Genomic DNA, 24742 nt, shown 5'->3' with positions numbered 1-24742 from the left:
GCAGGAAAGTCCATGAGACTCTTTATCTCCAATAAGCCACCAGAAAACTGGAAGTGGCACTGTGGCTCAAGAAGTAGATCGCTGGGGGCTGGGAAGGTGGCTCAGTGGTAGAGCGCTTGCCTTGCATGCCTGAGGCCCTGGGTTCGATTCCTCGGCACCACATAAGCAGAAAAAAAAGGCCGGAAGTGGCGCTGTGGCTCAAGTGGTAGAGCACTCGCCTTGAGCTGAAGAGCTGAGGGACAGCGCCCAGGCCCAGAGTTCAGGCCCCACAACCAGACCAAAAAACAAAACAAAACAAAAAGAGAAGACGTAGATCGCTGGTCGTGAGCTAGAGAGCCAAGGGACAGCGCCCAGGCCCAGAGTTCAAGCCCTGTGACCAACAGAAAAGATGGAATGGCACTGCAGAGTTGGCTCTAGTCCAGCAGGTGGGTTGAGGAGGAGTCTGTGGCGATGCAGGAGAGGTGGCCCGGGGTGTGTTTCATGGCTGGTTTTTCTGACACTTGTCCTGCTGAGGAAGGCAGCACCAACTACTCATGAAGGCCTGGGTGTCCACCGCCACCTTGAGGGCAGCAAGGCCCCTCAGTAGCCAGGTGGCCAAAAGGAGCTCGGCCCCCTGGACCATGATGACGGCGATGGCACAGCCAGCCACGGCCTGCATGTTGTCTCGGAGCCACTGCCGCAGCGTGGGTCTGCAGCCCTGCAGGTACACGACGTGTGCAGCCATGTCCTCGTCCAGACGCAAGGCCCCGAAGCCACACTGAGTGTCCACCAAGTCTCCTCTTTCCCAGGGGTTGATGCAGCAGGAGGTGGGAACGCTGCAGGCCTGCACAGCAGGAGAGCTGCAGTTAAAGTACCTGCAGGAAATAAGGGGCTCAGTCCTGGAGGAGCAGCCCCGCTCCCCAGACCCGGCTGAGTGGCTGTCCCCACCCACCTCCAAATGCCCACTGGCGCATGCGCAGGAACAAGGCATAGGCATGCACACACACATGCTCATGCACAGATTCCCGCATATACACAAGGCATGCATATGCAATCAACAGTGAATAAGGCCAGGCACCTGTGGCTCATGCCTGTAACCCTAGCTATTCAGCTAAAGATCTGAGGATCGAGGGTCAAAGCCAGTCTGGGCAGAAAAGTCCATGATACACCTAGCTTCAATTAACCAGCAAAAAGCTGGAAGTGGAGTTATAGCTCACGTGGTAGAGTGCCAGTCTTGAATGAAAAAGTTAAGGGACCAAAGCTAGGTGTCAGTGGCTCACACCTATAATCCTAGCTACCAAGGAGGCTGAGATCTGAGGATCATAGTTCAAAGCCAGCCCAGACAGGAAACTCCCCATGAGACTCATCTAATTAACTATTCAAAAACTGGAAGTGAGCTGGGCGCTGGTGGCTTGCACCTGTCCTAGCTACTCAGGAGGCTGAGATCTGAGGATCACAGTTCAAAGCCAGCCTGGGCAGGAAAATCCATGAGACTTTTTATCTCTAGTAAACCACCAGAAAACTGCAAGTGGCACTGTGGCTCAAATGATAGAGCACTCTCCTTGAGCTGAAGAGCTGAGGGACAGCGCCTAGGCCCAGAATTCAAGACCCATGACTGACCAAAAAAAAAACAAACAACAACTGGAAGTGGAGTTGTGACTCCAAGTAGCAGAGCACTAGCCTTGCGCTAAAGAGCTCAGGGGCAGTGACCAGGCCCTGAGTTCAAGCTCCACAATTGACCAAAAAAAAAAAAAAGTTAAGGAACATTGCTCTGGGCCTGCGTTCAAGCCCCAGTACCAGCATAAAAACAAAACAAACCCCCAAACCTCAATGAGCAATACACATATGTGCACACACACACTTACATGCATACTCAGGCACACAGACATTTGTGAGTACACATGTGCACACCTAACACCCAGCTTCCCGTCTGGCTATGCATGGGACCCCTCTGCCCTTGGGGCGGGAATCCTGGCTGTCTTCAGTGGAAGGCTGGGGAGTGGCTAGGGAAATGGCTGAAGGCAAGACCAATGTCTGCGGAGGAGTGGGTGGCAGGGAGACCTTGTGCACCATTGTGAGTTTGAGCAGACAGATATACTTGGAGAGGGAGAATAAGGTGGACTAAGCTTTGGCAGAGGCTTCTGGAATGGTCAGAGCTCTCAGTGAGAGGAGGCAGAACTGGGAAGCAGGGGAGGGTGGGGCTGGGAGGAGCCCTTTGGTGGCTGGGAAGCATCGCTACCATCACAGCTCAGTCCCAGATGCCCTTCAGAGAGGCCCAAGCTTCTGGACCTGTGGATACAAACTGCAGGCTGTTTCCCCACACCCATTAGGCTGGACAAGTTTTTTGTGTTGTTTTGTTTTTTGTCAGTCGTGGGGCTTGAAGTCAGAGCCCTGAGTGCTGTCCCTGAGCTTTTTCAGACTCGAGGCTAGCACTCTACCACTTTGAGCCACAGCACCAATTCCAGTTTGCTGGTGGTTAATAGGAGAAAAGAGTCTCAAGGATTTTCCTTCCAGGGCTGACTTTGAACCACAATCCTCAGAGCTCAGCCTCCTGAGTAGCTGGGATGACAGGTGTGAGCCACCGCCACCAGTCTGAATCACATCTCTTAATAGACAAAGTTTAATCATACTCATACGTACACACATGTCCACATGATGGAGAGAGAACTGTGGGGTTATAATCCAGAAGGATATCTTGTGTCAATGTAAGTGTTGTTTTCACTTGATGCTGAGACATACTGTCGGATGGAAGGCAGTGCATCTGCCAGCTTTGGCTCTGCTGGCTCTGCTTCTCCATCTGTGCTCACCTGGCCTGGAAGTACACTGAGGAGGCTGAGCCGGGGGCTGAAGGGCCCATGGCTCAGGAGGCCCCAATAGTTTGTTGATATTTGTGTATGTGCATGTGAGGACAGGGGATGGCGGAGTGTGAAGTGTGGCTCTGTGGCTGAGCGCACAGCCAGCACGCGTGCACAGGCCAGCGTGTGTGCACAGCCAAGTGAGTTCCGACTGGGCAGTGCCCCCCTGACCCACGCCAGGACTCACAGGTTCTGCTGCCAGTCCCGATAGGATGCCACTCCACAGCACTGCAGCCCCAGCTGCACTTGGTCGAGGAGGAAGCGCAGGTCTGGATCATCCTGGTAGTGAGCGATGGCCAGGTACAGAATGTGCTCCAGGCCACCCAGCAGCGTGTCCCAGAGTGCCAGCACCAGGACTCCCGCCAGGGCCTCGAGCACCAGGCAGGCAAGGACAGCCCCCCAGAAGCAGCGGAGTAGGCAGCGGCTTTCACACAGGGCACCCAGGCAGCCAGCCAGGCTCACTGCACTGACAGCCAGCCCTGCCATCATCAGCACGAGCATAGGGTCTTCGGGCAGGGGTCCTCCAGGGTCGCTTTCCTGAGACCCCTTGACAGCCAGGCCCCAGAGTCCACCCGCCAAGGCCAGCAGGCCAGGCAGGGAGAAGATGACGTTGGACAGGAAGATCAGATACTTGACACAACTGCTTCCTATGGAGAGGCTGGGGCCTGCGTCACTGGACACAGGTAGGCTGTTGGAGAGGGACTGCTTCTGGCCAGCGGCATCCTACATAGGGAAGAGAGACCAGGAGCCCTCAGTGGTGAGGTTCCATTCTCTCAGCCCGTGTGACAGCAAGGGTGAGGCTTTCTGGGTAGAGGGCCAGGAGGGGTGCGATGGATAGAATCTGAACGGTGAAGGGTGAAGTAGAGGAGGAAGAGCCCTCATGGGGCCTGGCATGGGTAGGATGGCTCAGGCCTGTAAACCTTGTCATTCAGGAGGCTGAGACCTGAGGATCCCGGTTTGAAGCCAGCCTGAGTAGAAAAGCCAGGAGTCTCTTATCTCCAATTCACCAGCAAAAACCTGGAAGTGGAGCTGTGGCTCAAATGGGAGAATACCAGCCTTGAGCAAAAAAGCTCAGGGATAGCATCCAGGTTCTGAGTTCAAGTCCCAGGACCCCCCCACACCCGCTAGGGGGCAGCCCTACATGACCAGGGCTTTGAGATGAGGATCTGCAGGTTTGTCCTTTGGGACAGCAGAAGGAACAGCAAAGGTCCTCCTGCCTGCTGGTATGGATGTGTGCACCTAGCATCCTTGCCACGGGAGGATGAACACCCCCAAGGGCCGGAACGGAGACTAGGCAGGGTGGTGCTCTGTCTTCCCATCACATCTGTGCAATGGAGGAGGCCGCTCTGCTCTTGCTTATGCCTGACCTTAGCAAGTCAGGGCCCCTGGTCCACCCACAGTGCAAGTCCGTGGCAGGCAGGATGCTTTTCCTGCATTTGCTAGGGTTTGTTTGTAAGGGTCAGCAGCAGTGTTCTGTGCACACACAATGGGCTTCCCAGACAGGCCCTCCAGTGCAGGAGCTGGTCGACAGGGTCTCCTTCCTCTGCCTCTCCCTCCCCAACCAGCTCCACTGTTCCAAGATCCACTCAGCCAGTCCCATTAGAGGAGCCCATGTTGATGGTGGGCTCTTGCTCCCAGGGCACAGAGAAGGGCAGCCAGGCCACCCCGTGGCAGCTGTCTGAAGGAGGTGGGGCCTTCACCCACCAGCCAGATGCTCAGCCAGGCTGGTAAGCCTGGGAGGGGCTTCTCGGGCTCTCTTTTTGGGGGATGCAGAGCAACAACCTCACTGGTGCCCAGGTTCAGTCTGATGACAATTAGATTTAGGGGAGACTTAAGAAACTATGGCCAGCTGCCTGGAAAGAGTCCCATTCCATCCCACTTCTACCAGGAGAGAGCTGTCCCTTCCACCTGCGCCTGTCTCTATCAAGAGCTCAATTCTTTCGAGCTCAGAGCAGAGGACATGAGGGTTCTCCATCAGTTCACAGACCTCAAGAAGCTTGGTGGCCAGACTTGAGCTGTCAGGTGCCATGGAGTTCAAGGGGTATTTGTCTACATCCACTCTTGAGTGTGACCTCGTAAAGGAGGGCACCCAGCTGGGAGCACTGCCCCAGTGGGCAAGGGAGGAGCCAGATTAGTGAAGATCCACCCAGTCTTTGTCCTAGGACTGAACTACTAGTCCCCGCATACAAATAGGCTTAAGGTAAGGCTGGAGTGGGGCGGGGCAGGTCTTCCTGGAGGCTTCAGGGCTTGGACAGACACTGGGTGGACACTCACCGGAGACAGCAGGGGACTCCTTTCTCCCTCCTCCATCCTCCACACTGGAAAGGAAAGCCCTCGGCACAGGCACTAGGACAGGTAGCTGGTCTTTCTCCAGCAGCGGCCAAGGATCTGGCTTGATTGTGGGTTACGCAGCCTAGGGCTGGCGCTTCAAGCTCTCCCCACAAGCCAGATCACAGGGAGATCATGTGAGAAGTCACATCTTGGGGTTTAAGGCGGGCCTGGCTAATGGAGATGCAGATGGTCTTTCCTCCTGGCCCTGGATTCTGGCCTTGGCTCTGGCTCCGCACAGTTTGACTTGGGGTGGGCTTTCTCTGGGGCTGACCTCACGGCTATCGCTGCAGGACTGGGATTGTACCCCTGCTCTGTGTGCTCAGTGGCTGTTCCACCAGCTCCCCTGCCTCCCCAGGGAACTAAACTTCACAGCAACCGTCCCAGGAGCCCCCCAAGAAGCACCTGGGTGGAAGTGCCCATTTATTCCCTAGTCATTTTGCTTCAAGAATGAAACTCAGTGTCCACCTGCCAGATCTGATTTTAAGGTTCAGGGCTCAGGGCATTCCTCATTCTCAGGAACAGGGCTTTGTTGTGATCTCCACTGACTGTGATCTTGTGCTGCAAGGACAGCCCCTCCAGGAACAGAAAGCACGCTCCAAGGCCTGTGTACCTGGGTATATCCGGCTGCAGGTTTCACTGCCTGTAACGGGGATGTAGCTGAGCTGTGCATACCTTTGTCAAAGTTCTCGTGTGCCTACAGGACTGCTGGGCATTTCAGGCAGACAAGACATCAATGAGCCCCTCAGCACACATTTAAAATTATTTTTTCTTCATGGTCCTGGGGTTGAACTCAGAGCCTGGGTGTTGTCCCTGAGCTGCTTTTGCTTAAGACTAATGCTCTAGCACTTGAGCCACAGCTCCACTTCCAGCTTTTTCTGCTTATGTGGTTCTGAGGAATCAAACCCAGGGCCTCATGTATGCAAGGCAAGCACTGTACCACTGAGCCACCTTCCCAGCCCTGCATATATATTTTTTTTCTGCTTATGTGTTGCAGAGGAATTGAACCCAGAGCCTCATGCATGCAAGGCAAGCTCTCTACCACTGAGCCATCTTCCTAGCCCCTACATTTCTAATGGCAAAGGAAGATACACAATAATTATAGTTTAAACATACCATGAAATATTATTCAATCATGAAAAGGAATACAGTTCTGACATTTGCTACCACATGGATAAGCTTTGAAAACATTATAATAAGTGACATAAGGTAGACACAAAAGTTGAACTCTGGGCCTGGACCCTGTCCCTAAGCTCTTCAGCTCAAGGCTAACACTCTACCACCGGAGCCACAGCACCACTTCCAGTTCTCTGGTGGTTAATTGAAGAGTCTCACGCCCTTTCTTGCCCGGGCTGGCTTTGAACCGTGGTCCTCAGATTTCAGCCTCCTGAGTAGCTAGGATTAGAAGCCTGAGCCACCGACACCTGGCAAAAGGTCATATCTTTGACTCTGTCTCCAATGACAGAGGCTAGAGATGCCGTTCAAGTGCTAGAGCACCAGGTATGAGCAAGAAAGATAAGCAAGAAAGCTGAGCAAAAGCATGAAGGCCTGAGCTCAAGCCACAGTACTGGCACAAAAACAAAACCTCTCAAAAAGGTCATATCTTAGTCGGGTGCTGGTGGCTCATGCCTGTAATCCTAGCTACTCAGGAGGCTGAGATCTGAAGATCACGGTTCAAAGCCAGCCTGGGCAGGAAAGTCCACATGAGACTCTGATCTCCAATAAACCACCAGAAAATTGGAAGTGGCGCTGTGGCTCAAGCAGTAGAGTGCTCGCCTTGTGCTGAAGAGCTCAGGGACAGCGCCCAGGCCCAGAGTTCAAGCCCCACGACTCACCCAAAAAAAAAAAAAAAAAAAGTCACATCTTGTATAATTTCACTCATATAAAATATTCAGATAAGTGAATCTTTACAGAGGGGAAGCTGAGGGACTGGGAAGGTGGCTCAGTGGTAGAGCGCTTGCCTTGCATGCATGAGGCCCTGGGTTCGATTCCCCAGCACCACATAAGCAAAAAAAAAAAAAAAGCCGGAAGTGGTACTGTGGCTCAAGTGGTAGAGTGCTAGCCTTGAGCTGAAGAGCTGAGGGACAGCGCCCAGGCCCAGAGCTCAGGCCGCAGGACCGGACCAAAAAAAAAAAAATGCAACTGTTACAGAGGGGAAGCTGATTGTGGCTGCTAGGGTTAGAGGGAGGGGCAATCCAGCCCTTCCTGCTCTGATTTCCTGAACAGCACTAATCACAACCTTACACTACACACTTGCCTGGGATCTGCCCCCAGTAAACCTCCCTGGAGCTAGGTTTTATCTCTTTTTCACTCTATTCCTACTTGAAGAGCCAAGCCACAAAGTAAATTATTGGTGATTATTTGTTGCTAGAACAAACTAACCAAGTTGAAATGGAGTTCCTAGGAAGGAGTGTTATCAGTACCAACATTGGGCTGCTAATGATGAAATCAAAGAAACTGAGAGGTGGAGGCTCAGATAAGGAAAGCTCCATCCTAAGTTGGCCTGGGCAGAAAAGTATGAGAGACTCGTGTCTCCCATTAACCATCCAAAAGGAGAAGTAGAGGCGTGGCTCAAGTGGTAAAGCACCAGCCTTGAGTGGAAGAGCTCAGAGACGGCACCCCCGACCCGAGTCCAAGCCCCGGGACCCGCAGAAAATGACCGCAACGATTTCTTCACTCTTCAGTGAAGGCAACCTGGACTCAGCCATGAGGTGAAAGGTCACGGCTCTTAGTGTGAGACTTCTATCACTTCTTCTGCCTGAACTCTGGGCCTGGGCGCTGTCCCTCAGCTCTTCAGCTCAAGGTGAGCACTCTACTGCTTGAGCCACAGCGCCACTTCCGGTTTCCTAGTGGTTTATTGGAGATAAGAGTCTCATGGACTTTCCTGCACAGGCTGGCTTTGAACCACGACCCTCAGATCTCAGCCTCCTGAGTAGCTGGGATGACAGCGTGAGCCACCGGCGCCGGGCTCATCACTTCTTTTTCTATAGTCACAGGTCGGCTGCCAAGCACCGGACCCAGTGCAGCAATGGGGGTCAGGACCGACAGATCCTGGGGCTGTGTGTCTGTGTGCGCGTGCGTGAAGGGGAAGGGCGGGGCGGGGGCGGGGCGCGGGCAGCTCCCCTCCTTGCGCATGCGCGCAGCCGTTGGCGTGGCCGGAACCCGGTTTCGGGGCTGCGCGCCCGGCGGAGCACGTTCAGTGAGACACCGGACGTCGGGGCGACTGGCGTAGCCGGGCGGCGAAGCTGGAGCGACGGTGGCGGCGGCGGCGGGAGGCCGGGGCCGGGGCTGAGGCTGGGGCCGGGCCTTCGAGGCCCGTGGGGCGGCAGGCGGCGACGACGGCGGCGAGCCGGGGCCCGGGCCCGGAGGCAGCAGCGGCCGCCATGGCCGAGAGCATCGTGAGTGGGGCGGCCGGGCGGGAGCGGGCGCCGGGATGAGGCAGCAGATTTGCCGGCGTCCTGGGCGGGCCCGCCGGGGAGGCGGAGCGGGCCGGGCCGCGCCGGCGCCCCGCGGCCTCGCCGCCGCCCCCCGCGCCCCGCGCGCCCCTTCCCCGCGGGGCCGCGGCCGGGAGGCCGTCCGGTCAGCGTCCCGCCCCGAGGGAGCGTGTCACCGGGCGCGCGGCCGGCCGGCGGCGGCCGGGGTCGTGGGGCCCCGCGCGGGCCCCGTCGGTCCTCGGAGGCGGGCGTCGCCCGCGCCCGGAGCCGCCTCGGTCCGCGCGCGCCGGCGCCGACTCTGCCGAGCCGCGGCGGCCGGGTCGGGGCGGCGGGGAGCGGGCGGGCCGAGCACCGCCCGGACGTCGCTCCCGGGGCTCAGAAAGGTGTTGACGGCCTGGCTGCGGAGCTGGCGCCTCGCCGGCCCCGGGCCGAGGGCCCCTTCCTGCGTCCGACCCCCGGGCGAGGCGCTGCCCCTCCGCCCTGCGCTCCCGGCCCGCGCTCGGCCCGCGCTCCGCCGCCGGGGCCGCCGCGCCGCTTCCGGCTTCCAGGTGATTCGGCCGAGTCTCCCTGACCGCCGGACGCGGCTGGGGCTTTGGTTTTGTTTTGTTTTCCTGGGCCTCCATCCTCCCACCTCAGCCTCCTGAGTACCTGGGAGCACAGGTGGCAGCCAGCAGCGCCCAGCCCTCCTCTCTCCTTTGCTCCCCGTTTTTTGTTCTTTCTCTCACTTGGAGACTTAAGTCTAGGTCTCTGCTGTCTTTGAAATCCTGGGCTTGAGCTTCACACATGGCCTCCTTTTCTTATAAATAACAGAAAATCATATTGCAGGTACTAGGAATTCCTACCTAAGGTTGTGTGTTCATGTAGTCTGATCTGTCCCTTTGGGTGGATTTCCTTTCGTATTTATTATGAGGGACCAAGCCAGACTTTGGTGTTTTTCTCTAAATATTAAACCTGGAATGAAGAACACCAAGAATCAGTAGCCAAAGTAACTAACTCATATTTGCATTTAGCACAGGTGAAGGAGAAGAATGAGAAAATTAGATGTGCTTAGGAAGCAGAACGAAGTGGAGCTATAGCTCATGTGGTAGAGCTCTAGCCTTGAGCAAAACAGCGCTAGGACTGTGCCTAGGGCCTGAGGTCAAGCCCCAGGGTCAGCACACATACACATACAGCAGAAATGTGCATAGTATGTTGCTCTTTAGCAATCAGAATTATTCAGGACAAAGTCTGAAAAAAAACTTGAGAACATAGAGGGGCAAACTCAAGTGAAAGTTGTCAGAAGAGACAGTGTCATGCTATTTAGGAAAATCTAGGTTTTATATATATATATATATATACACACACACACACTATATGCAAGTGTATGGGTATATATATACATATATATGTGTGTGTGTATATAAATATATATTTTTTGCCTGTCATGGGCTTGAACTCAAGGCCTGGGTGCTGTCCCTGAGCCTCTTTGTGCTCAGGCTAATGGTCTACCACTTGAGCTCACTGTGTTCTTCTGCCTCAGCCTTCTGAGTGCTAGGATTAAGAAAGGCTATCATAGCAGGGCACCAGTGGCTCACGCCTGTAATCCTAGCTACTCAGGAGGCTGTGATCTGAGGATCACAGTTCAAAGCCAGCCTGGGCAGGAAAATCTGTGAGACTCTTATCTCCAATAAACCAAAACCAGAAAACCAGAGGTGGCGCTGTGGCTCAAGTGGTAGAATGCTTGCCTTGAGCTGAAGAGCTGAGGGACAGCACTCAGGCCTAGAGTTAGCCCCACGACTGACAAAAAAAAAGAAAGAAAAAAGGAAGGCTACCATGCCCAGTTATTAGTCTTTAGTTTGCTAACAATGGACTTAGTTGACAGCCATATTGTGTATCAGTGGAAGTCTTTATTAGAACAACGCCTTGCTACTTTTTCCATCCACTTAGTACTGTTTTAAGTACAGTGTACAATCAGTGGTTTCAGAGAGGAAAAACTACAATGTGAACATTTTCTGGTATGTTCTTGTTTCTCCCTTCCCACCCCTCAGGTGATTGGACAGCAGCTGTCTTCTTTTCAGGGCATGCTAGTTCATGCTTTCTGACTAAAGCAGAGCTGGTACAGCAGCCAGCATAATCACCTTCTCTCAAAGAACTTGATCAGTGTGAAATCAAGGCTTGGAAAGTAGTAGTGAATGTTTAGTAGTTTGTGTGTGTGTGTGTGTGCCAACAGTACCCGCCCCTGAGCTTCTTTTTGCACAAGGCTAGCACTCTACTACTTGAGCCACAGCACCACTTCTGATCTTTTCTGTTTATGTGGTACTGAGGAATCAAACCCTGGGCTTCATGCATGCCAGGCAAGCACTCTACCACTGTCACATTACCAGCCCATGTTGAGTAGTTTTGTAGTAGTCTTCCAACCTTTTCAGACTTGCTGTGAAAATATTTATTTAAAACTCCCTTAAAGTTGATGATGTATGAAAGATCTACCTGCCTTCTTCCTTTCTCAACCTTTCTCTTCAGGGCTTCCTGTATTTTAGATAAACAGTTAAATTTGTACCACTTAAGCTATGCCCCAACGATCTCCTTTTCTTTTGCATTGCAAGTTTTTTTTTTTTTTTTTTTGGTGGGTTGTGGGGCTTGAACTCTTCTTGTGCGCTATCCCTGCGCTCTTCAGCTCAAGGCGAGCACTCTACTGCTTCCACAGCGCCACTTCCGGTTTTCTAGTGGTTTACTGGAGATAAGAGTCTCACGGACTTTCCTGCCCGTGCTGGCTTTGAACCATGATCCTCAGATCTCAGCCTCCTGAGTAGCTAGGATGACAGGCGTAAGCCACCGGCGCCCTGCTTCCTTTTCTTTTATTTATTTATTTTTTTTCCTTTTCTTTTAATGATGGTGATGGGATTTGAACTCTGGGCTTGGTAAATAGACACTCTACTCTTCAGCAGCTCTGTAAGTCTCTTTTATTTGGTCTTTTTATAAAATACTGTCTTGAGCCGGGTGTCAGTGGCTCACGCTTGTCATTCTCGCTACTCAGGAGGCTGAGATCTGAGGATTGCAGTTCAGAGCCAGCTAGGGCAGGAAAGTCCATGAGACGCTTATCTCCAATAAACCACCAGAAAACCTGAAGTGGTGTTGTGGCTCAAGTGGTAGAGCACTCTCCTTGAGCTGAAGAGGGCAAGGACAGAGTCCAAGCCCAGAGTTCAAGTCCCACGAACAACAACAACAACAACAAAAATACTGTCTTGCTACACTATCTGGGATGGCCTTGAGCTTTTCCTGTGTAGCTAGGATTACAGGCATGTGCCACCGTGTCTAGTCCTTTATTTCTTTAACTTTTTTTCTTTTTTGGTTGGTTGGGGCTTGAACTCTGGGCCTGGGTCCTGTCCCTGAGCTCTCAGCGCCACTTCCGATTTTCTGATGGGAAATAAGAGTCTCCTGGACTTTTCTGCTGGCTTCGAAACACACTCCTCAGCTCTCAGACCGAGTAGCTAGGATGACAGGTGTGAGCCACCAGTGCCTGGCTTTTTTTTTTTTTAATTAAAAATAAATAAGAAGGCTTTCTGTGATTCTTTGTCATTCTGTTGTGTATATGGATCCTAGAATAAAGAGATCTTTAGTAAAGAGTTCAGCCATTCGTGGTTCACGGTAGTTTTGTTGTTTTTCTTGTTTTTGTAAGTTTAAAGAGAAAAAAAGTTTCAGACATAACTAAATAATGATTAGATCCTTAGATTAGACTAGGGTTTGAATCAGGACCGTGCTCTCAGGCTGTCCTCTAGCTTAAGGAGTTGTTTCAACTCACCCTTTTGCTTCCCTATGCTTCTCTACTGCAAATACTTACAGAGTTAGGTATTGAAATGGAAAGGGTGATTTTTTTTAGATGATGAAATATTGCAGATAAGAGTCTTAAATAGCTGAGCCCAGGTGGCTCAGCCTGTCATCCTAGCTACTCAGGAGGCTGAGCTCTGAGGATCTGGGTTCAAAGCCAGCCCAGGCAGGAAAGTCCACTTGAGACTCTTTATCTCCAATAAACCCTCCAGAAAACCGGAAGTGGCGCTGTGGCTCAAGTGGTAGAGGGCTCGCCTTGAGCTGAAGAGCTGAGGGACAGCGCCCAAGCCCAGAGTTCAAACCCCAGGACCGACCCCCCCCCCCCCAAAAAAAAAAAAAAAAAGTCTTGAAAATAGATCAGCAACTTACTAGGCCCAAGCCCAAGTAACCATCTTTTTAAAATTTACAACAGATCATCCGAGTCCAGTCTCCGGATGGAGTGAAGCGGATCACAGCAACAAAAAGAGAAACAGCCGCAGCATTTTTGAAAAAGGTACTATTGGTGTGCACATTTACCTTTCAGGGTCCCCTTCACTCTTCACAGTACACATCTGTTTTTTCTTCTCTTTTCCTCATTTCCTTTTTTCTCCCATCAAATAGCTAATGCTCCTGGCAAAATGCTCCCATTCTTGGCAATAGTCTGTAGTGCTTTCTCCATAGAAAAACATTACTTTAGAAGTGGAGCTGTGGTTCAAGTAGTAGAATGCTAATATTGAGCAAAAAAGCTCAGGGACAGTGCCTAGGCCCAGAATTCAAGCCCTCAGACTGGCAAAAGAAACAAAGGGATCTTTTTCTTTCAGGATACCACATTTAACAGTAGGATCCTCTATGATGGGAACTTGATCCTTTTATTACAGTTACTTTATTGTTGTTATTATTTAAATTTTGTGTGAATATTGGTACTGGGGCTTGAATTCAGGACCTCTAGCTCTAATTTGGCTTTTTTATTCATGATTGGCTCTACCATTTGAGCAAACCTCTTTTATTTTATTTTATTTTTTTAATTTATTTTTATTTTGGCCAGTCCTGGGGCTTAAACTTGGCCTGGGTACTGTCCCTGAGTCTCTCTGTGCTCAAGACTAGCACTCTACCACTGGAGCCACAGAACTACGTCCGCTTTTTCTGTGTATGTGGTACTGAGGAATCAAACCAAGGGCTTCATGCATGCTAGGCAAACAAACACTCTACCACGGAGCCACCTTCCCAGCTCCTGGGTATTTTTTTTTTTTTTTTTTTTTGGTCGGTCGTGGGGCTTGAACTCTGGGCCTGGGCACTGTCCCTCAGCTCTTCAGCTCAAGGCGAGCGCTCTACCACTTGAGCCACAGCGCCACTTCTGGTTCTGTGGTGGTTTATTGGAGATAGGAGTCTCACGATCTCTCCTGTCCGGGCTGGCTTTGAACCATGATCCTCAGATCTCAGCCTCCTGAGTAGCTAGGATTACAGGCGTGAACCACCAGCGCCCGGCTGGTATTTTTTTTTTTAACATGGATACTAGCACAATTTTTCCTGCCATGGCTGATCTTGAACTAAGTCCTCTGAATGTTAACCTCCTGAGTAGCTAAGTAACTTGCTTTCCTTCAGATGTTTATTTTTTATTTTTATGTTTTTGTTGGTCATGGAACTTGGTACTGTCCCTGAGTTCTTTTCTTCAAGTCTAGGGCTATCACTTTGAACTAAGCTTCTCTTGTTTTCTGGTGGTTAATTGGAGATAAGAGTCTCATAAACTTTCCTGTTGGGGTTCAGTTTTTTGAACCTTGATCCTCAGAGCTTTGCTTCCTGAGTAACTAGGATTGCAAGCATGATGAACTTACCAGTGTCTGGGTCTTATGTAGTGCCATTACTGAGGCTTGAATTCAAGGTCTAGGTGCTATCTCTTAGCTTTTTTGCTCAAAGCTAGATTTCTATTACTTGAGCTGCATCTCCACTTCCAGCTTTTTTTTTTTTTGTTGTTGATCATGGGGCTTGAACTCTGGGTCTGGACGCTGGCCCTCAGCTCTTCAGCTCAAGGCTAGTGCTCTACAACTTGAGCCACAGTCCCACTTCCGGCTTTTTCTGCTTATATGGTGCTGAGGAATCGAACCCAGGCCCTCATGCATGCAAGGAAAGCACTGTACCACTGAGCCACCTTCCCAGCCCTGTCTGATTTTTTTCTTTCCCCTTCAGAGACTAGGACTCAAACGTGGTATCTGGCACTTTTGTTCATTGGCTGCCGCTCTACCACTTGAGCCATCCCTTCAGCTCCTTGCTTCAGACTCTTAAATGCATTTACAGAAGACCTTCACTTCTTTTGGACTACTTTCCTGTTTGTATTGGGACTTGAATGAATGGTGCACATTTTCTTAAATAAGAGTGAAATAATGAGTTTGGCTAATGAGGAACTATTGTTCTGCTAAAATGTCTTGATGTGGTGTGGTATGTGTAGTAATACTGAAATATTTTATCAAATCTGTATTGGGTCTCTTAGGTTGCAAAGGAGTTTGGCTTCCAGAACAACGGCTTCTCAGTTTACATCAACAGAAACAAGACTGGAGAGATAACAGCATCTTCCAGCAAATCCCTCCATTTGCTAAAAATCAAGTAAGTGATCACCCAAGAGACTGTGGAACAGGGAGGAGCCATAGCCTGTTGACTTCCTGAGGCTGCTTGGGATTTATCCTGCTTTCTTCTGCTACTCTACTTACTGTCATGTTAATTGACCACTGTACAGGGAATCTGTTTTCTGGGTAGATGGGCAGCAATCCTAACTGTTCTGCTGTTACTGCTAAGTAGGTCTGATTGATGTTACAGAACTCTGGAATGTATCTGGACAAGCTTCTAGTGTAGATCTGCAATGGAGTCCATCTACTTGTCTGAGGGAAGGACTTGGCTTGGAACACAGCTCTGTGTGAAGAAATGCCATGTGGGCGGTGTGGTCTAGGAAGGCAGGCTGCAGTCCATTGTACCATTGAGGCTTTGGTGTGGTCTGTTTTTGGGACACAGCTATGTTGCTTGGCTGTATCCATGGCTTTTTACATGCTGTAAACATGGATGCTGGTGGTTCGTATCTGTCATTGTAGCTACTCAGGAGGCTGAGATTGTGGTTCCAAGCCAGCATGAGCAGAAAAACTTTTTCTTTGTGGGTCGTGGGGCTTGAACCCTGGGCTTGGGCGCTGTCCCTGCACTCCTCAGCTCAAGGCAAGCGCTCTTCCACTTGAGCCACAGCACCACGTCTGGTTTTCTGGTGGCTAATTGGAGATAAGAGTCTCACGGACTTTCCTGCCTGGGCTGGCTTTGAACCTCCATCCTCGGATCTCAGCCTCCTGAGCAGGATGACAGGCGTGAGCCGCCGGTGCCTGGTTCTACTTTCGTCTTTTTGGTGGGTAACTGCAGATGAGCCTTGTGGACTTTTCTGACTGGGTTGACTTCTGTCTGGGATCCTCAGGTCTCTGCCTCCTGAGTAGCTAGGATTATAGATGTGAGCTGCCAGCGCCCAATTGACTCTTGTCTCCAGTAAACTGGCAAAATGCTGGAGGTGGAGCTGTCACTCATGTGGTAGTGCTAGCCTTGAATGAAAAAGCAGTGCAAAGTCAGCCCTGAGGACCTGAATTCACGCCCCAGTTCCAGCACTAAAAAACAACCAAGCAAAACAACAGTGTGGAATTGAGTAGTTGTGTCCTGTGGAGCTGAAAATGCTTGTTCTTTGGCCCTGTATAGAAGAAGTTTGCTGACTCTGGTCTAGACTGTGTGGGCACCTGCATGTGCATTAGTGAGCAGAGTGCTTGATTTGCCTTCATTCTTTACTCTGGTCACTAGGGGTTGGACTGAACATGTAGGCAGCCAGCCAAGTATTTGTTCACTAGTTAAAACAGTGTTCTGAGTGGTGCTATGGCTCAAGTGGTAGAGCAGTAGCCTTAAGCTGAAGAGCTGAAGGACAGCGCTCAGGCCCAGAGTTTAAGCCCTATGACTGACAAAAAAGAAAAAGAAAAAGAAAAAAAACCTCCAAAACCCAAAAAAACCCAAAACCAGTGTTCTGTTTTAGTAGTTTGGCTGACAAGTTAGGATAATTAGGGAAAAAGACAAAGTTATATACATTTATTTACTTGTTCTTCTACAGACTTCTTACTGGATACCTATGATTCAGATTATATCCTTTATTGTTGGTGACCTTTTCCAGAGTGACACATGTCCACAACTCATCTTTTCTTTGAGCTTTTGGAGGTTTCTTTTTTTTTTTTTTCTTTTGGGTGCTGGCAGTGGAGTCATGCTAGGCCTGGGTTTGAGCTTAGGTCTGGGCAAGCATCTCTGAGCTTTTGCTCAAGGCTAGCATTCTACCACTTCAGCCACAACTCTACTTCTATCTTTCAGTGAGACTTAACTAAAGATTCTCACAGACTTCACATTTACAGATAAGAGTCTCATAGACTTTACTGCCCAGGCTGGTTTTGTTTGCTTTTGTTTTTTTGTCGGTCCTGTGAACTCTGGGCCTGGGTGCTGTCCCTCACCTCTTCAGCTCAAGGCCAGCACTCTACCAATTTGAACCATAGCACCACTTCTGGCTTTTTCTGCTTATGTGGTGCTAAGGAATTGAACCCAGGGCCTCATGCATGCAAGGCCAGCACTCTACCACTGAGCCACTTTCCCAGCTGGTTTTGAACTGTGATGTTCAGATCTTAGCCTCCAGAGTAGCTAGGATTATAGGCATTAGCTGCTGTACCAGCTAGGCAAATAGTCTTAGCACTGAGTTATGAGCTACATCGCTACCCCTTTATGGAGATTGCTTTACTTCACAGGGCCTCCCTGTCTTTGTTTGAGTATAACAATGGCTCTGCCTGGGAAGGTGGCTCAGTGGTAGAGCGCTTGCCTTGCAAACCCCAGGTCCTTGGTTTGATTCCTCAGCACCACGTAAGCAAAAAGAAAAACAAAGCCGGAAGTGGCGCTGTGGCTCAAGTGGTAGAGCGCTAGCCTTGAGCTGAGGGACAGTGCCCAGGCCCAGAGTTCAGGCCCAACAACCGGACCCCAAAACAAAAACAAAAAAAAACCAATGCCTCCTTCACGAGTGAACAATGCCGGTGTATGCTAAGTATTGGGGAAAGCATGGCTGTGGCTTTTTAAAAAATTATTCATTTATTTATTCATTTGTCATCATGGGGCCTGAACTCTGTGCCTGGACACTGTCCCTCAACTCTTTAGCTCAAGGTTGATGCTAGCGCTCTACCACTTGAGCCACAGCCCCACTTTTGGCTTTGTCTGCTTATATGGGCCTGAGGAATCAAACCCAGGGCCTCATGCATGCAAGGCAAGCGCTCTACCACTAAGCCACCTTCCCAGCCCTAAAAATTTATTTTTTTCTTACTGCATCTCAGGCTGGTGCTGTCATCCTTTGCCTCTGCCTTTGGGGTCCAGGGGTTACAGGCACACACTGCTTGACTGTGTTTTAGTTGATTTTTGGCAGTACTAGAGTTTGAACTCAGGGCTTCTTGTTTCCTAGAGAAGTGTTCTACCCCTTGAACTATGGCCCCAGTCCCCTTTATACGTTAGTTAATTTTTTTTTTTTTTGGTCCAGTTGTGGGGCCTGAACTCTGGGCCTGGGCGTTGTCCCTCAGCTCTTTTTTTTTTTTTGTTGGCCGTGGGGCTTGAACTCTGGGCCTGGGTGCTGTCCCTCAGCTCTTCAGCTCAAGGTGAACACTCTACCACTTGAGCTACAGCGCCACTTCCGGTTTTCTGGTGGTTTTTATTGGAGATAGGAGTCTCACGGTCTCTCCTGCCCGGGCTGGCTTTGAACCTTGATCCTCAGATCTCAGCCTCCTGAGTAGCTAGGATTACAGGCGTGAGCCACCAGCACCTGGCTTGTCCTTCAGCTCTTTAGTTCAAGCCTAGTGCTGTACCACTTGAGCCACAGCGCCACTTCTGGCTTTTTTCTTTTTGCTTATGGGGTGCTGAGGAATCGAACCCATCATGCATGCAAGGCAAGCGCTCTACCACTGAGCCACCTTCCCAGCCCACTTTAGTTAATTTCCTTCCTTCCTTCCTTCCTTCCTTCCTTCCTTCCTTCCTTCCTTCCTTCCTTCCTTCCTTCCTTCCTTCCTTCCTTCCTTCCTTCCTTCCTTCCTTCCTTTCTTTCTTGTTGGTCATGGGGCTTGAACTCTGGGCCTGGGCACTGTCCCTCAGCTCTTCAGCTCAAGGCGAACACCCTACCACTTAAGCCACAGTTTTAGCAAGGATTTATTTTGGCATAACAGAGTTAAAGTAGAGAAAAGGGAAAAAGAAAAAGGAACATTTCCTGCTTCCCATGTAGGAAATAGGGGTTAAGATTCCAGATGATGATTCTGTTTGTAGCTTTTTTTTTTTTTTTTAACTTATTAAAAAAAAATGATTGTATTGTTAGTAAGATGTTGTACAAAGGAGTCACTGTTTCCCATTTCACAAGTCAGGTAACGAGTACAATTTTTTTTTGGACACTGTCACCTCCTCCTCCTTTTTTTTTTTTTTTTTTTTGTGAATTCAGGGCTTTACACTCTCAATTAGTTTTGTTTTTTTTTTTTGTCGGTCGTGGGGCTTGAACTCGGTCGTGGGGCTTGACTTGGGCTCTATCCTCTTCAGTTTAAGGTGAGCTCTCTACTGCTTGAGCCACAGCGCCACTTCCGGTTTTATAGTGGTTTATGGGAGATAAGGGCTGGCTTTGAACCGTGATTCTCAGATCTCAACCTCCTGAGTAGCTAGGATTATAGGCGTGAGCCACCAGTCCACAGCTCTCTTAGCTTTTTTACTTAAGGCTGCCACTCTACCACTTGACCCATACATGCACTTCCTCTTACTCTGCTCTGGGGGCACACACATGGTTGTATCATCTAGCAACCCTAACCACTCAACAATTGTTTTGTAGAATAAGATGAATGAGGCCCATCCAAAACACAGGTACCCTTCAGGACCTTCCAGGTACCTGACATGCCTTTCTTTCTACACAGTCATGAAGAGTTCCTAGATTTTTTTTTTTTTACCATTTCAAACGATAAGACATTTAAACAGCTGCTCCTGTATTATTATTATTATTTTTTTGCTGGTCGTGGCCTGAACTCTGGGCCTGGGTGTTGTCCCTCAGCTCTTCAGCTCAAGGCTAGTGCTCTACCACTTGAGCCACAGGGCCACTTCTGGCTCTTCCTGCTTATGTAGTGCTGAGGAATCGAACCCAGGGCCTCATATATTCAAGGCAAGCACTCTACCACTGAGCCACCTTCCTAGCCCTGCTCCTGTATTTTGTTTTTTGTTTTTTTTTTTTTTGGATCCGGTTGTGGGGCCTGAACTCTGGGCCTGGGCGCTGTCCCTCAGCTCTTCAGCTCAAGGCTAGCACTCTACCTCTTGAGCCACAGCGCCACTTCCGGCTTTTTTCTTTTTGCTTATGTGGTGCTGAGGAATTGAACCCAGGGCCTCAGGCATGCAAGGCAAGCGCTCTACCACTGAGCCACCTTCCCAGCCCCATGCTGCTCCTGTATTTTGAAGAGGCAGATTATGGGGCTGGGAAGATAGCTCAGTGGTAGACTGCTTGCCTAGTATTCACGAAGCCCTGGGTTTGATCCCTTAGCACCACATACACAAAAAAAGTCAGAAGTAGTGTTGTGGCTCAACTGGTAGAGTGTTAGCCTTGAGCAAAAAGAAGATCAAGGACTGGCAAAAAAAAAGAAAAAGGCAGATTTTTAGATTGCCTAATTTAACCTACTAATCTGCTAATAATTTAATAAGATTAAGGAGCTATATCCAGAAGGAAGCTTATCTGCTTTTTCTTTTTCAGTTTACTTCCTGGTTTTATTTATTTTTTTGTGCCCACCTTTGGGCTTCACCTAAAGCTTGGGCACTGTCACTTAAGCTTTTTGCTCAGGGGTGTATTTTTTTTTTTTTTTGCCAGTCCTGGGGCCTGAACTCTGGGCCTGGGAACTGTCCCTGAGCTCTTCAGCTCAAGGCTAGTGCTCTACCACCTGAGGCACAGTGTCACTTCTGGCTTTTTCTGCTTATGTGGTCCTGAGGAATCGAATCCAGAGCCTCATGCATGCAAAGCAAGCTCTCTACCACTGAGCCACCTTCCCAGCCCCTTGTTTTTTTTGTCAGTTGTGGGGCCTGAACTCTAGGCCTGGGCACTGTCCCTCAGCTCTTCAGCTCAAGATTAGCCCTCTACCACTTGAGCCACAGCACCACTTCTGGCTTTTTCTGTTTATGTAGTGCTGAAGAATCAAACCCAGGGCCTCATGCATGCAAGGCAAGCGCTCTACCACTGAGCCATCTTCCCAGCCCCACTCTAGCTTTTTGATAGTAATTTGTAAGTAAGAGCTTCATTGATGCTGTACACCATTGTCTCAGTGCCTGTAATCATAGCTACTCAGGAGGCTGAGATCTGAGGATTGTGATTTAAAGACAGCTTGTACAGGAAAGTTGGGAGACTTTTTTTTTTTTTTTTGGGTCTGGTCCTGGGGCCTGAACTCTGGGCCTGGGCGCTGTCCCTCAGCTCTTCAGCTCAAGGCGAACGCTCTACCACTTGAGCTACAGCGCCACTTCCGGTTTTCTGGTGGTTTTATTGGAGATAGGAGTCTCACGGTCTCTCCTGCCCGGGCTGGCTTTGAACCATGATCCTCAGATCTCAGCCTCCTGAGTAGCTAGGATTACAGGCGTGAGCCACCAGCGCCCGGCTTCCCTCAGCTCTTTAGCTCGAGGCTAGCGCTCTACCACTTGAGCCACAGCGCCACTGCCACTTCCGGCTTTTTTTCTCTGTTTATGTGTTGTTGAGGAATGGAACCCAGGGCCTCATGCATGCAAGGCAAGCACTCTACCACTGAGTCACTTTCCCAGCCCCAAGTTGGGAGACTCTTATCTCCAATAAACTACTCAGAACAAGCAGGATGTGGTACTGTGGCTCAAGTGGCATAGCACTAGTCTTGAGCAAAAAAAGAAGCTTGGGGACAGTGCTCAGGACCTGAGTTCAGGCCCCAGTACTGCTCCCTCTCCTCCCCCCCAAAAAAGTCTCATGGACTTTCCTACCTGGCTTCTAACTGATCCTCAGATCTCAGCCTCTTGAGTAGCTAGGATTACAGGTTTGAGCCATTGGTGCCCAACCATTTTTCACTTTTTTCTTTTTTTCAGTTGTGGGCCTTGAACTCAAGAGTTTGGGCACTGTCCCTGAGATTTCATGCTCAAGGCTAACTCTACCAATTGAGCCACAGCATCACTTCTGTTTTTGGTGGTTATTTGGAGATAAAGAGTCTCATGGCCTTTCCTGTCTGGGCTGGCTTGGAACCACGATCCTCAGATCTCAGCCTTCTGAGTAGCTAGGATTATAGGCGTGAGCCACCAGTACCCAGCTTATTATTCACCTTTTTTTTTTTTTGTATTTTTAAAATTGTGATTAAGTGATTACATAAATTTCACAAATTTCACATTATTGTGAGATAGTGATACTTTTTTTTTTTTTTTTTTTTTGCCAGTCATGGTGCCTGAACTCTGAGCCTGGGCATTGTCCCTCAGCTCTTCAGCTCAAGGCTAGTGCTCTACCACTTGAGCCACATCACAGCTTTTTCTGCTTATGTTGTGCTGAGGAATCGAACCCAGGGCCTCATGCATGCAAGGCAAGTGCTCTACCACTGAGCCACCTTCCCAGCCCCGAGATAGTGATACTTAAAGTCACATTCTAACCTTCATGAAGCAAATTATCATTATCATGGTCTATAAAGTTTGTAAATTTTATGAGCTTTGACAGTACAACTATTTTTTCCACATCGGATAGTATGTACATTTCTTTCCTTTTTCTTTTTTTTTTTGGTCGTGGGGCTGGAACTCTGGCCTGATCTCTGTCCCTGCGCTCTTCAGCTCAAGGCTAGCACTCTACCACTTGAGCTACAGCACCACTTCCGGTCTTCTGGTTTGTTGGAGATAAGAGTTTCACAGACTTTCCTGCCCGGGCTGGCTTTGAACTGAGATCCTCAGATTTCAGCCTCCTGAGTAGCTAGGATTATAGGCGTGAGCCACTAGCCCCCGGCTCTTTCTTTTTTCTTAGTGTCAGCTGCTCCCTCTTTCCCCCTCCTCTCCTCCCTCCTGTCACTGCCATTGAGTTACTGTTTGTGCTCAATGTCCAGTGCAGCTGATGGACCTATATTTTCTCATTTCCCTCTGATTCTGTGTCCTCCTAGTTTTCCTCAGATGTGTGCATATATACAATGTATGTGGTCAACAACATGGGGTCATTTAGTAATACAAGACGAGTGGAGGTCCTTTGTTTCTTGTGTCCTCTTTATTAATTTGTCATATCTCCTTGAATTTTGGATTTAACGCCCATGTATCAGGGAGACCATGTGCTGTTTGTCTCTGCTCTTGGCTTACCTCACTCAAAATGATTTTTTTAGTTCCATCCATTTCCCTGCAAACGCCATTATTTTGTTCTTTCAAGTGGTTGCATAATATTCCACTGTATAGAGGTGTCACAGTTTTTGGATCCATTCATCTGTAGTGGGGCATCTGGGTTTTTTCCATGTCTTGGCTACTCTGGTTGTGGACTTCCAGCACTCACAGTGGCCACACTGCTCCTAGCTTTATTTGTTCTCATAGCAGTTTGTTTCTGTGTTAGAATTCCAGCACTTGAATCCTGAATCTGCATCTCTGTGGGCTTATTTCCCTTGTATCTTTTTTTTTTTTTAATTTTAATTTTTCTTTTGAGAAGTTTTAATTTGGTAGAACAGTTGGATTCCTGAGGACCTAGATTTAGCTTTTCTACAAAGAAAGTTTATTTGTTTCTGTGGTCACAAGGAGGTGCTATGGAGCTATAACTCTGGGTTGTGTTCTATCTTTGGGCTTCCTGATCTCAGGAGCCTCAGGTCCACCCCTGGTACTACAGCATCGCAGAGAAGGCCCTCATTAGAATTGGCTTTTTTCGGAAGTGGCACTGTGGCTCAAGTGGTAGAGCACTTGCCTTGAGCTGAAGAGCTGAGGGACAGTACCCAGGCCCAGAGTTCAAGCCTCATGACCGACTAAAAAAAGAAGAAAAAAAAATTGGCTTTTTTCTTTTTCTTTTTTTTTTGGGTCCGGTTGTGGGGCCTGAACTCTGGGCCTGGGCACTGTCCCTCAGCTCTTCAGCTCAAGGCTAGCGCTCTACCACTTGAGCCACAGTGCCACTTCTGGTTTTTTTCTTTTCTTTCTTTCTTTCTTTTTTTTTTTTTTTTGGGGTCCAGTCGTGGGGCCTGAACTCTGGGCCTGGGCGCTGTCCCCTCAGCTCTTCAGCTCAAGGCTAGCGCTCTACCACTTGAGCCACAGTGCCACCTCCAGCTTTTTTCTTTTTGCTTATGTGGTGCTGAGGAATCGAACCCAGGGCCTCAGGCATGCAAGGCAAGCGCTCTACCACTGAGCCACCTTCCCAGCCCAGAATTGGCTTTTTTCTTTTTCTTTTTTTTGGTCGGTCGTGGGGCTTGCACTCTAGGCCTGGGCGCTGTCCCTCAGCTCTTCAGCTCAAGGCGAACGCTCTACCACTTGAGCTACAGCGCCACTTCCGGTTTTCTGGTGGTTTATTGGAGATTGGAGTCTCACGGTCTCTCCTGCCCGGGCTGGCTTTGAACCGCGATCCTCAGATCTCAGCCTCCTGAGTAGCTAGGATTACAGGCGTGAGCCACCAGCGCCCGGCTCTGGCTTTTTTCTATGTGGTTTGGTAGACAGGCAGACAGGAGGATTTTTACAGTTTCAGGTTAGGGATTTTCAGTTCTTTAGATTCTCTTCGGGCATTTGTTTTTTGTTTTTCCCCTTTTATTTGTGACTTTAAAAATTGTTATTATAAAGGTGATGTACAGGGGGATTACAGTTACACATGTCACATGAGTACATTTAGTTATAAAGGATATTCTAACAAGTATTTTATGAAGTTGTCTTCAAAAGCAAATATTATTTTAGGATGTGGAGTTCATCATAGCTGCCGTTTATTATTCTCTCTTCCTCCTCTCTCTCCTCTTTCCTCTCTCCTTCCTCCCTTTCTCTCTCTCTCTCTCTGTCTCTCTCTCTCCCCCTCTCCCCCCCCTCCTTCTTGCTCTTTCCGGTTGTGGGCCCTGAACTCTGGGCTCTTCAGCTCAAGGCTAGCGCTCCACCACTTGAACCACAGCACCACTTTGGGCTTTCTTGCTTATGTGGTGCTGAGGAATTGAACCCAGGGCCTCATGCATTCAAGGCAAGCACTCTACCACTGAGCCACCTCCCAGCTTATTCTCTTTTATAATATTCTATAATATTCTAAAATCAGTGTAGGAAACAAAAATATTAGAAAAAGCATCCAGCTTCTTGCATACATGTACAGCTTGATACACTATAGCCCATGGTGTTTGGTTTTATATGGCAATTTCAGGCTCA

General features: G+C 49.5%; 2 protein-coding genes across 2 annotated transcripts in view; one reads left to right on the top strand and one right to left on the bottom strand.

Moving 5' to 3' along the window:
* Nucleotides 1-478: 478 nt before the first annotated feature.
* On the bottom strand, nucleotides 479-8547 carry Tspan10 (tetraspanin 10). The gene is made up of 3 exons (XM_042670015.1): nucleotides 8371-8547; nucleotides 3022-3557; nucleotides 479-854 (listed from the first exon to the last, which is right to left on the bottom strand). Exons 1-3 carry the CDS (start codon nucleotides 8545-8547, stop codon nucleotides 479-481), a joined length of 1089 nt encoding a protein of 362 aa, XP_042525949.1.
* The window catches only part of Nploc4 (NPL4 homolog, ubiquitin recognition factor), a 64937-nt gene continuing 48544 nt past the window's right edge, over nucleotides 8350-24742 (top strand). Inside the window, exons 1-3 of the mRNA XM_042669983.1 lie at nucleotides 8350-8560; nucleotides 12813-12893; nucleotides 14865-14977. Coding sequence (XP_042525917.1) covers nucleotides 8546-8560; nucleotides 12813-12893; nucleotides 14865-14977 — 209 coding nt within the window. The 5' untranslated portion in view covers nucleotides 8350-8545. The remainder of the gene's footprint in view (nucleotides 8561-12812; nucleotides 12894-14864; nucleotides 14978-24742) is intronic.

This window comes from Dipodomys spectabilis, unplaced genomic scaffold, assembly GCF_019054845.1.
Source record: "Dipodomys spectabilis isolate Male_0828 unplaced genomic scaffold, ASM1905484v1 ptg000512l, whole genome shotgun sequence".
Lineage (NCBI taxonomy): Eukaryota > Metazoa > Chordata > Mammalia > Rodentia > Heteromyidae > Dipodomys > Dipodomys spectabilis.
This window is presented reverse-complemented; position numbering and strand designations above follow the sequence as displayed.